A 12,485-nucleotide genomic window follows, 5' to 3' on the forward strand; every position below is an offset into this window, starting at 1 on the left:
GGCCGAGCTGTACTCCAGTAGTAGGTTGCGGCGCCGGAACGCCCGCAGCAGCTCCGCCTCGTCGTGGCGCGATACTTTCTCGTTGAGGGCGCAGAGGTGGGCGTGGGGGTCCCAGGGCAGCGGACCGGACTCCTGCACGGCGCCCCACAGTGAATCGAAGCACAGGAAGTGAGTGATGGAGAGCCGAGTGAGGAGCGACGAGACAGCAGCTAGCAGCGGGTACAGCTCGTGCCGCTGCTCCTGCGTCACGATGCACGGGGGCGTTTCATTGCCACGCCCCTGCCCGCGCAGCCTCCGGACATAGGAGGAGGCAAACACCATGCACACCAATACCATCAGCAACACAACCAGGCCACGCCTCCTGCCCCACAGGCGACACTGCCGGCGGAGCAGCCCAAGTCTGGTCGCCATGGCCTACTGAGCCTTGCCCGCCTGCCACCACACCTGCCGGTATCGCATCTCACGCACAACTGTCAGTCCACGACTCCGCGTGTGCAGACTCATCAGCCACTTTCTCTAGTGGCCAAGATGACCCGAGAAACCCACTCTCGTGCCTTTGATTACATGAACAGCCTAAGTATTCCTGAGCCCCGTCACCACCACAGCCAATCACGTGTAACGAGCTGGCACCGCAAGCAACGCGCGGAACGACCCACTAGCACGCAATACTCAACCCTGTCATCGCTTCACTTTAATCCTTGGCAGCGTGCATAAAAGAGAAGATATGTTAGTAAGGTGTTCAGGCACATTTTTTAATCTAATAAAATCTGATGCAGGATAAGAAATATTTTTGGGCTTCAATCCATTTGTATGTGTCATTAATATTTCTAAATAGTTTCTCGATTGTAAAATAATAGTTGATATAACAACTCTTATGCCAGCTTAAGTGTCATCATGAATATGAAAAGGCACCAGACTGTGAACCAAGAACAATCAGTGGTAATGTTCAGTTACTGGGCAGTCTTATGGTAAGGCCACTCATAATCTACTCAGTGATGAATTTATAATAACGCACATAAAGGGTACAGGCCACTTAACCAGGTCCTCTGCTCTATGAACCAATCAACTAGGTAGACATTTATATCTTGCAGCAACAACATGCATACCCTTACCCTATCATATTGAGCACTAACCATTCCAGCAAAATATTGTAGGCTTGACTAATACTTGGGTATTATTTTGGAGGATAACAGTTCATGTACAGCTGCAGAAACAAACAAACAAACAAACTTATTAAAATACTGGACTACAATGAACGTTCCAAAAGCCAACACATACTATGGCCAATTCTTGCAACATTCACAGCTTCCTCTTTTATCAGTTTACTCTAGGGGCAACAGGTACTCCAACCGTTACTAACGTTTCAAGCAGAGGACACGACTGATGTAGTTCAGTCTGGAATGAGGAAGCAAAGAATTAGAAGTGGTCACAGTATCTTGATTTGCAGCTGTACATTAAATGTTGCTTTCAGAGAATTCAGCTGCATGATCCCCTGCTCTCATTTGTACTTCAGTGGCTATTACTGGGTTTTGAAAGACTCAGGAGGTTTGTTTGCATTATACGATAAATTTATCCACTGAGGAGAGACTCAGTCCACTAACTATGTGGCTGACAGAATGTTTGTATAGACCACTAGACTGAGGTTGTTTCTGGCCACTCACAACAACACATAATAGTGAAGCAAACTGCAACAGTTACTGCAGACTGACTCTTTACCTTCACAGAACACATAATCTATTTGGCTCCCCATTTACCTCAACACATTTGTTAAGCCATTATAAGCAAACTGATACTCACTATTCAACTAAAATAAAATCAGTATTGTTTAAAGCATTCAGCCATTGTGCATTTGTCTTTTTATCTAATCTGATCCATGTCTTAGAACTTCCTTCAGATGTGGCTGTAGCATGTATTTGTGGTCCTGTCATAAATTCCATCCTTAGAAGCTTCAGTCCGTTCCTTCTACCCCATTTTCCTCTCAGGTAGTCTACTATACATTTGTAATGAAATACATCTTCCATTCATTTCTTTCTACTGCCTGGCAAACAGCATGCTGGTCTTATCACAAAACCCATGAGCCAGTGTGTAGCTGAGAGCAAGGGGCTATGCCTTCAGACTAGATTCACCATAGCTACACCATGCACCTGACCACTAGACCAGATGCAAGGCTACTCAGGCATTCACTCTAGTAGTGAACCAGAGCAAGGGAAAGAAAATCCACACAAACAAAACAAAATCTATTGATTCTTGAAAACAAAGTGGCTACAATAACAAAAATAATTAGATATATATATATATATTTCAAACTATCATTAAAAAATATTTTCTCATATGTACACTGAACAAATCCAGTTGTGTAATATAAGTTAAGTGCATAAATCTGTCATTTCATCAACCAGATAATTCATTTGATGATATTAATAAAACTCATAAAACAACTTTCCATCATGCCTCGGAGGTAATCATGCACTCAACATTCTCAGAAATTAGTACGCAACAAGCAGTGGCAAGACAGCTCTTGGAGGCATGAACACTTCTACTCAGGCACAATATATCCTTGATCTTAATTTTTTTCTACACATTTAACATTTCAAATAAATAAGCATTAAACACATTTACCAAAGAAAACAAATGTCTTCATCAGTAATTGCTGGTTAATCACAACCAACAGTTTTCATCTATGACAAGCCCTTTATACACCAATGCCCAGCCTTTCCACTGCCACAACTTCACAGCGAGCACAACATCTCAATCTAAAATGTGTTGTAGTTCCACACTTACAGTAATTATGGTACCATTTGAGGACTCTAAAATGTAAGGAGCAAATTCAACGAGACATAGTTTTATTATGTACCAAGTTAATAATATTTTAGCTGTTATATTTGCAGGACTGCTCTTCATTATGGTGTTATTATAGTACTGAAATCTTTAGAAGAGGAAACTTGCAAATACAACTCATCATTTTATCATTAATTTGGTAAAACTGAAAACTGTTTAAGTGAGTTAGCAGCTCAAACTTGACTCCTCTTTGTGTCCTGCCATACAACATTAACACTCCCTTTCAGCCTGAAAAGCTTTGAATATATTTCTGACAACATACTATGAGAATATGAGTATGTCAAACCTCATTCCCTTGCACTGATAGCCTAACAATAATGAATTACTAAAAATTTCAATGCAGCTTAAAATTTCATGAGATAACCCCATTAATCTCAATACATACATTTAAATTAATTAATGGGTTGGTTTCTCTATATAATGTAATGGTGGAAATTCATCCTTTCACTGCCTTTCCCAAATACTTCAGTCTGTCTTGTGCTTCTGGTCTCATTGTAAATGGTCCATATACTGAATTTCTTACTGCAAATGAAAGCACAAAGAATCTGAAAACCCTTTTTTATCAACCACATACTATTAATTTGATCTAATTAGGATTTGAGATGTACTTCAAACTCTCTTCAAGTCATTTGAAACATCCTTATGCCTCCTCAAAGCAGAAGACAGTGCCTTGTGAGTGCATATCCTGCTTGTCTTTGTACTTAGTGACTGGCCATCTTCTGATTTGTGGTTCCAACCGTCCACATAATCTATTCAGTGAGTAAACAAGCTGTCTACACACATCCCTCACTGCCCTTTAAGGCCCCCAGCCTTTCCTCCTGTCTACATAAAGGCTGCATGAGAGCCAAAAGGATAACTTCTTCAAGTTTAAGGAAGGAACTTGCCTCTCGTGTGCTCTATTTAATTAATGGAAAAAAATGTTATTAGTTTTGTGAAATATTTCCGAGGGAAGTATTTACTTGTAAAAGTATACAAAGTAATTTCAGTGTGTGAGATCATATGGATGGAAACCTTTTACTGAAGGCATCTTCATTACTCTCTGGCTCCTTGTGGAACAAGCCTAGCACTATAGCTGGCTTTTGCCTCTAAGCTTGAAATTAGATGAGAGGAGAAAAAGAAGGCACAACCCAGCATTATTGTGGTTTACTAAAATCCAGTCTATTAAAAATAAAGAAAAAACAGACCTAACATATCAAAGAATATATCTAGATCCCTGAAATGTACATTATGCACATTACTGACAACCTATTGCCCACACAGGCATTGTTAATTAGTTAGATGTACCCTTCTATCCAAACCCCAGCTATCCATATGAATACTGTAACTAGTGAAGCATCTCCTGAAGTGACAGAAAGGCCTTTTGAGAAAGGTTAGAGAGTAGCTTGCTTAAAACTGATGTTCACTATTGTGAACCAATAAATTAACTCTCATAAAAAGAAGCAACATTCATTATGATCCCTATCTCCACTACTTCTCTTGTGGATGAGAATCTCAGGGCTCACCAAAGGCCACCACAGCATATTTCAGGAAATATGACATTTCTATATATTTTAATTATGAGGCTGTGTTTAGCAAGGGAGGGACTGCATCAAGACATATTTACTACCGAGTTGTAGTATAAAGAATTTGAGTTAATCTCATGTTGACTCGTCTTCACATCTACCTTTAACAACTTGAAGTTGTGGATGTTCTTTGTCTGTACCAACTCCTGTGTGGGTCATTAAATGGTTATCCACTTTTATGAAAGTAACCCACTAGTGGCAGCTTCTATGGTGATATAAATTTTGCTCCATTAGTTTAAATCTTAACTTGGGCCGACCATCAGGCCCCACCGGGAAGATGCCTACCGGCGCAATAGGCTACAACATTAAAAAAAAAAAAAAAAAAAAAAAAAAAAAAAAAACTAATCGGCACACAAAGAAATGAATCCAAGTTGATCTAAGTCTTCCCTCCCATTGTTTCTGCCTTCCTTGTCCCCCATGGTGCCTGCCACTAGGACAATTCACTCCTAAAAACACAACAGAGAGAGAATGGGGAGATGTGGACAACCACCCCAAAATAAGACCCAAAGATAGGACAAACAACATATCACATGCCATTTAAGCCCTAACGCTACAGCCTCAATAAATTAAACTACAAATCCACAACCTCATTAATACAAAGTAAACATTTAGGTGATTGTTAACCAAAGGTCCTATGTTGGAATGACCTGATTCAGTCAGACCAGTTAAGGCTTTGCTGTATGTATATTAATGAGTAGCTTAAAGATAATAAATACATCAGGAATGTGACAAGTAACACAAAGTTCTAACTAAACTACGTATGGTTGAGGCATACTCAATACTAGACAGTCGTTTGCAACACAACATGAAAAACTGTCAGTTCATTATCCTGAAACACAACTGGTCCATTTTTTAAACAAACTGCAGTTTTGTATAAGAACCATGACTATTTTTAAAATTTTTAGTCGGCCAATTATTCATCATACATACTTTTCGTAACAGTGACTGTGCAACCGTACCCACCAGTTACAAAGTTAATAAAATATATAGTCTTTTAGTCATCCTCTCACTTGACTACAATACACTTAACTCTATGTGTGACAAACAGAATATGGAGAACAAACCCAGTGCAAATGTGGAAGCAATGGCACTACCCATGAATTCCTTGCTTCCTGAGTTGAACTATTCTAGTTCGTCATATTCTGCTAAATTCTTACAGGATTTTTCATCAACTATATACATCTTCAATAAAAATATATGTCTATATGTGTGCTATGTGTTAAATATCATCAGCATCACTGTGACTGTGTGGACGGAAGTGCAGCAGAGTGCAGACTGTGATTTGGCTTCTATGAACAATGTAGCCAATTGCTGCCTGCAAATCATGGATGCTTATTATTATTACTATAATTTTCATCATTATTATCACATTTTGACTACTTATATATTTGTTTCAGCATTCCAAGTAGTCTCTACATGAGCTCTCTATAGAGATGGAAAGGCAAAATCGATACCAAATTCTTTTCACTGCTGGAAATGGCTGACTGCCACCTGACCCAGCAATGCAATGTGGACATATAATGTTTTGTATGATGTGGAAGGTAGAGTGACCCAAGAGGCCAGTCAGCACCTGGTGACTATGCATTACCACCCCCCTATCCTCCTATTCACACCATATTAGTTTTTATTTATGAGCTTATCAGCCTCTTGTGTGTTTTCACCTCTGCTAAAGCACAGCACGGTCAGCAGCCCAGTGCAAGGCAATGATAAAACTATCATACTCAAGTGACTATATAACTAACAGAAGAAAACATAAATTAAAAAGATTCGGTTGAATAAAAATAAAGTAAATCAAAATAACTTCATAACTACAAGCAAATGCAATCCTTCAAGGCCAGCTATTGCAAATCAATCTGTAACAACCCTCTACTAGCACCATACCAATAAATAAACTTGCACCAACATAAAAACTGAGCATGAATGTAACTAAAGGGTGCTTGTACAAGCTGCTGGTGCAATGCTCTAGCTCGCTGCCCTCAGGAAGGACTCTCAACATCCTGCAACAGCTTGGGGAGGCAGGTGTTTACCCGCCGCACATAGCTCAGGATAGACACAGCAGACACTACCATCAGCAGGAGTCCCAGGGAGAGTGGCACGGGGTCGTACACCTCCCGGGTCCTGATCTCGTGGCCGTACATACTCAGGAACTTCATGGCCACAGCGTTGGTCCACCCGAAGCCCACCTGCATCTCGTACTCTCCCGCAGCATGATTCCCGGTTCCCCCGACTTCTGTCACCTTGTACTTTTCCAGCATCTTGTGAGGAGTTGTGTTGAGGTAGCTCTCGTACACGTTGAGCACCCAGCGCTTGGCAAAGATCAGTGCCAGGTCTCTTGCCTCTGGGTTGTATTTTGCTGCCTTCTGCAGCCCAATGACAACCACATACTGCATGGGTGCCCAGCCCAGAGGAAGGTCCCACTGCTGTCCACTACCCACCAGAGAGGTCGGAATGCCTCCGGGGTAGGCAGTGATGTTGTGCCTTTCCAGATATGCAATGGCTTGCTCAATGACAAACTCCGGGGCTCTCTCCTTGCCGTATGACTCGGTCCAGAGGGGCATGAGGTTAGATGGGTAAAAGCCAGGTATGAGCTCACCCGTCTCTATATTGTAGTCGAGCCAGATCCCATCCCGGTCACTCCAGAACACCCGGCTCATGGTGGTGTTGCTCTCGTCTGCGTGCATTCTGTAGTTGTCACGCTGGACTGTGTTCCCTAAGGCTTCGTGGAACTCAGAAAGGAGCCGCGCATTGAGGCCCATGATGCTGTTGAGGCACACAGGGGCGATGGACATGGTGTGAATATCTATGAGTTTTTTGCTGCGTTTCCCATCTGCTAGAAACCAGCGGGAGGAGAAGTCCCACCCACTCTCTGCTGCTGACTTCAGGCCAGAGTATATCCTCAGCTTCTCTTGGTCTGTGACACCATCAGCAAGCATCTCATCCTCATAGAAGGACTCTGGCCTTGGGTAGGTGGTGTTCACTCGGTAATGAAAGAGCTTGTACACCCGATCGTCCATGGTGACACTCACGGAGCGATTCTCTTGCCAAAATTTGAACTCTTTCTCCAGGATAGTGATTGACTCCTTTAAGAACTTGATGTCCTTGGTCATCTTCCAATACAAGTCCATCATGGGGATCAGGAAGGGTGGCTGTGATCTTCCGAGGTAGTATTTTCTCGTGCCGTTGGGGACGTAGCCAAATTTGTTCACCAAATAAAGGAAGTTCTCAATCATGCCTTTGGCTGTGCTTTGCATCTCTGACAGTAAGAGTCCTTCCACAATCCAGTAGGAGTCCCAGTAGTAGAGCTCAGTGAACCTTCCACCAGGGATAATAAAGGGTTTAGGCACATAAATTTGGGAGTAGTGACTGGCATAGTCCCGCACGTCTGTTGACACTTTGCGACCCAGAGACTTCCAAATCTCATTCACATTTTGGGCCCACTTCCTGAGAGGTTGGTCATATATATTGTGGATGAAATTTGGCTGTGGCTTCCAATCTCCTGGGGTCCAGAGCTCAAACTCTGCATTAGGAGGGTAAAAGTTGTCATTCAGGAACTTTTCCACTTCTTCCTTCTTCGGAGAATCTTTTGTCTTCTTCAGGAGGTCATCAAACCGACTTTCAGTTTCTTCTGGTGAATACTTGAGCTTCATGTCAACAAAGAATTTGCTGTCATTAAAGACCCTTGCCCTCTGGACATAATGAAGGACCTTACTATTACAGAATATCTTACAGCCCTCCATGGCTGGGCCTCCTAAACTTACTGCATCAAGTTCAAGATGAGCCACATGCCTGGGCCCCCCAGAGCAGCCTGTTCCCATCACCAAGAAGAACCACAAAGACACTCTAGCATGGCACTTCATCCTCCAAAGGCAGCCCCGCATCCATCTCCTTCAATCCTGGAAGAAAGTGGCATCCTTTAGCTCTCTACCTTCATCATCACACACACACACACACACACACACACACACACACATGGTCTCTCATTCTCCCATTTGAGTGAACAATTCAACCTCTGCTCCTTGTCTGGGGAAGCGGTGCAATGTGGGATTTTACTGCCTCTGCTTTGATCTAGTGGCCTGTTAAGAACTGGAATCTGAAGTGAAAATGATTACAGGAATTCCATCCAAAAATTAATTACATGGAAGAAAAAAGATCCAAATGTGACAATGTGTCAATGTCTCGGAACAAGTAACTCGTGATATTTATTGCCACCTGATCAGACTGTCCACATGGTGATGGGGCAGACATGCTGTGAGTGTGATGAACTGCTGCAGTAAGTTAGAAATAAAATAAATATCATACAGTACTGCAGACTTTAGTACAATCAAACATCAGGAGCTAAAGTGAAGCTAGTCTTGTTTAAGAGTTGGTTACACTGGTGGAAGTAAAGTTAAGCTAAATCAATGCATGCATATTATGAGGTTCATGCATTTCATTTGATAGCTTATCTCATGAATTATGCAGCCACTGTTACATTATAGGGTTGTAAATGATCCAACACACACAAAAATCAAACTTGCATGTCACTTTAAAAAAATTATGGCAGGGGAAAACTTATCGAATCAATCAAAGAACAATCTTCATTACGTGAAATACCATACAATATTCTGAGTCAGAACAAACGAGCAGTAAGAGGCAAACAGATAAATAAAAAAAATAAAACTATCCACTCATCAAGCCTGAATAACTCTCCAGCACAACACTCCCATCTACACACTCACCCATGTTGTCTGTGCTGGGATAAGAGTAAGTTTTGTACATACAGCTGGGGGAGAGGTTGGCTGTTGTTTGGTTCCCTGATTATGGCAGTGGGATGAGGATGGAAGGGAGGCAGGGGAATGATCAAGTTGGGGAGATAACCCAGTGACCTAAGGGATAAATGAAATATTCTCATCATCTAATCAACTATACCGTATTAAATTTGTTTCATCTCAGCCCCACCTATTCTGTGTGTGACCAAATAACTCAGCATGTTTCACTTGATGATCTGTGCCACTCCACAGCTAACTCCCTCATCGTGGCAAAAGCAAGAGAGACTGAGAACGTGGAATGTAAAAGCAGGATGCGAGAGCTGAGGAGGGATGGGTATAGTTATTAAATGACAAATTAATGAACCAAGGGCTTAATTCTCACAATTTGTATTAACTGTATGTGTTCATAAAATGTGTTCAGAGCAAGGCAAGGTGATGGCTGAGGCTTATGATATAATGAAGTCTTGAAAAATACTACTTTATCAAGCAAGCCTTAAATGCGACATGATACTTGGTCTTAACTTCTATCACAATGAATCATAAGCCAAATAACCTATGGCAATTATGATGAAAAGAAAATACAGGAATGTTTAGATGGATTTTATGAGCATTTCCACAAACTGCAATACTGAATTATTTATTTTCTCAGTTCAATTTGCACGACAGCTCCCACGTAACATCTGTGGCTAAACCTTCATCAGTTCCTTAATGACAGGTCACTAACTTGAACCTGCTAACTGGTTAGGGAATCATCAAGTTTTATTACCCTGCCTTACTACCGAGTGTTGTGTAAGCTATTTACTTTATATGCCTTGCCAGCCTGGATCAACCTAACATGTCAGCAATAACTATAAAGTGTAGCATTAATGAACAAAAGGTGTTTTCTGCCATCTTAATCATTCCATTCATAAAAAAATCAAGTTTTTCTGTGGAGTTTTAAGTGCTTTAGCCATAAAATAGAGGTAGGGAACCCAAATTTACTGGTTAGAATGGAGAACTGCACAGCAGGAATCAGCCAGCTTGATATGACACATGAAAAAAAAAAATGTATAAACTGGTATGCCATCATACTTTTTAATGGTACTCTCACCCATTACCAGGTATTTTTGCTCTGTGTGAGGGTATACTTACTAATATTTTGTGCAAACCTTACATTTCAAAGTAATAAATATTATATGAACTAAAGAAGCTCCCAGTCTCAGGTCTGACCATGAAGGGACAACATATTCAGCGGCAACACATGGTGCACAGCTTACCTAGACATCTTACCTAGACGGGTTCCACGAGAAGGGAACCCCACAAGTACCAACACACCAGCAGAATGCATATTTGCGTAATTATCTTAGCACTAAAACTATTAATCCGCTGCTGGAAGGTGTGTTGATTGCACTAAGTAAAGACTAGTTATAAAATATAATGACTTATATGTATATAAGTAAAATAAGTATTTATATTTATATTTCTGTAAGTAAAATAAAGTAATTTAGAGTTGATGTTTTGTGACAAGAGTGTTTAGGAACTATAGTTAAAAATGAGATCATATGAAATTATATATGAGAAAACATTGGTATTAGTATGTAGGGGTTAATATTCGTATAATCTTTGACTAAGGTACTCTGCTAGTTTTCTCTTAAATACAGTTAAGGATGTTGACAGGATAACTGTGTCTGGCAGGCTATTCCACAAAGCAATCACTCGGAGTGAGAAGTATTGCCTACATATTTCTGTGTTGCTGTGGGATAGAAATATTCTTTGTGAATTTCCACAGGTCCTAGAGCTGGTTGAGGAGTGGCTCTTGAAAGATGAAGAAGGGTAGAACAACAATAACCAGAAGCAGTAAGGCTTTAGGGGGTCCTGGAGGGTGTAACCTGTCTATTACAGACCCGAAGGGACATCAATCAGGCAAGAGCACACTCTTCCGTATGGGAGGCTTCCCTTTGGATCACCAAAAGACAAGTATAATAGTTCCTATGGGGTGGCTCCCCCCTTCACCCCTTCAAAGTTTTACTGTTTCTGGTTGTTTGGTATTGGTCAAGCCTTCTTCTATGTCCTCCAATGATTGCTAATCGAGCTCACATTCATTGCAACATAACATGAGCAAAAACAGATGGTATTGTCACTCACAATATATTTACTACAGTAAACATTCATTTATCTGCATCAAGTCAACCAAGGCCCCTATGGACAAATGAAAGATCTGGATAACGTTTATGATATTCTTATAACTAGCAGATACATATTGAAGTACAAGGAATAGGGGGGTCACTGTAAAACACTAAGATAAGACAGAAATGGTTATCAGACTTAACTAAACATCAAAATGCCAGAAAAAAACAGCTTCATCCATGAGTGACCTTTAACAAAACATCAACAAAAATAAATATCCTATGAATCCATTTTTCAAGATGTAATAGCTGGCACACCACCTGACCAAGTGATGCAGTACAGCCTGGCCCCCACACTGCCTGAGCCTGTACTGGTGCAACAAAAGCAGCAATGTACCGGCTGTACCAAGCCACTGTGCTGCTCCTAACTCCTGCCTAAGCCAGGTGTTCCTCCTCAGCCCTTTGCATACCAGGCCAGCGAGAGTACCTGAGTTAGTGGGTCCCTCCTTGCGCGAGGCGACGATTTTTATCTCCCTCTCCCCTCTCCCCAGGTGATCTGATGTGGCGAGCACACCTGTGGGGTGCCAGCACAGGAAACTGAGGTGACTCAGCCCGACACACGTTGGCAACCGTTTTCTCGCCCACATAACCACCCATACCACCACGTCCCTTCACCCTCACACAGGCTGTATGAGCGAGGGCCTGGCGTGCCCCAACCCACGCCCACACTCTGCTGTAATGAGACTATAATGATAAATGAAAATGAGGACCGGTAACCTTCAGTGTCCCGAGTAATGGGCGGAAACACGCACTGCTAGTCTTCCGGCTCTACCTGTCAGAGTAAGGCCCCGTCACTATGGAGTATTAATTAATCCCGGCCCTGCCTCGGTGTTTAGGAATAGTCACCTGAGCAGAGGAGGGCTGGCAGCCTTCCTCACCTCCGCCTCCACCGCTGCCCTAGTCTGCACTCTGCACCGCTCGCTTTCTCTCCACCGGTGTTGCGAGAAATACCTCCTGTCAGATATAAGAAATACTTACTCTATCTATTTCACTCACCGCTATCGTTTACTTGTCCTATTTCAGCTCTGTTATACGCCACACACATCAGAGAAATACTTTTAATCAAGAGAAGGCTTTATAACAAACGAATAGGGTAGATTATAGAAATAATTATACCCCACGATGATGTTCACTCAGTTCTTGCTGGTTTTGGTCTGTTGGTCTGGTGTGTT

The 12,485-nt window shown here is 41.8% G+C and overlaps 1 protein-coding gene across 10 annotated transcripts; it reads right to left on the reverse strand.

The window, feature by feature from the left end:
• Positions 1 to 426: 426 nt before the first annotated feature.
• Positions 427 to 12,279, reverse strand: LOC127010281 (trehalase-like). 10 transcript variants are annotated; one of them, XM_050884137.1, is made up of 4 exons: positions 12,160 to 12,279; positions 6,467 to 8,293; positions 1,361 to 1,395; positions 427 to 697 (listed from the first exon to the last, which is right to left on the reverse strand). In XM_050884137.1, the coding sequence occupies exons 2-4, from the start codon at positions 8,276 to 8,278 to the stop codon at positions 679 to 681; spliced, it is 1,866 nt and encodes a 621-aa protein (XP_050740094.1). In that variant the 5' UTR covers positions 8,279 to 8,293; positions 12,160 to 12,279; the 3' UTR covers positions 427 to 678. The 10 variants fall into 10 exon arrangements, with proteins under 10 accessions (XP_050740094.1, XP_050740095.1, XP_050740093.1 ...); XM_050884138.1 differs by lacking the exon at positions 1,361 to 1,395; XM_050884136.1 differs by having other exon boundaries at positions 427 to 1,395.
• Between the last annotated feature and the right edge of the window lie 206 nt (positions 12,280 to 12,485).

This window comes from Eriocheir sinensis, chromosome 43 (assembly GCF_024679095.1).
Source record: "Eriocheir sinensis breed Jianghai 21 chromosome 43, ASM2467909v1, whole genome shotgun sequence".
NCBI classification, from domain to species: Eukaryota; Metazoa; Arthropoda; class Malacostraca; order Decapoda; family Varunidae; genus Eriocheir; species Eriocheir sinensis.

What these genes read in the sequence shown, in the direction of transcription:
- LOC127010281 (XM_050884128.1), bottom strand. Translation starts at nt 8,278, where the DNA reads ATGCGGGGCTGCCTTTGGAGGATGAAGTGCCATGCTAGAGTGTCTTTG.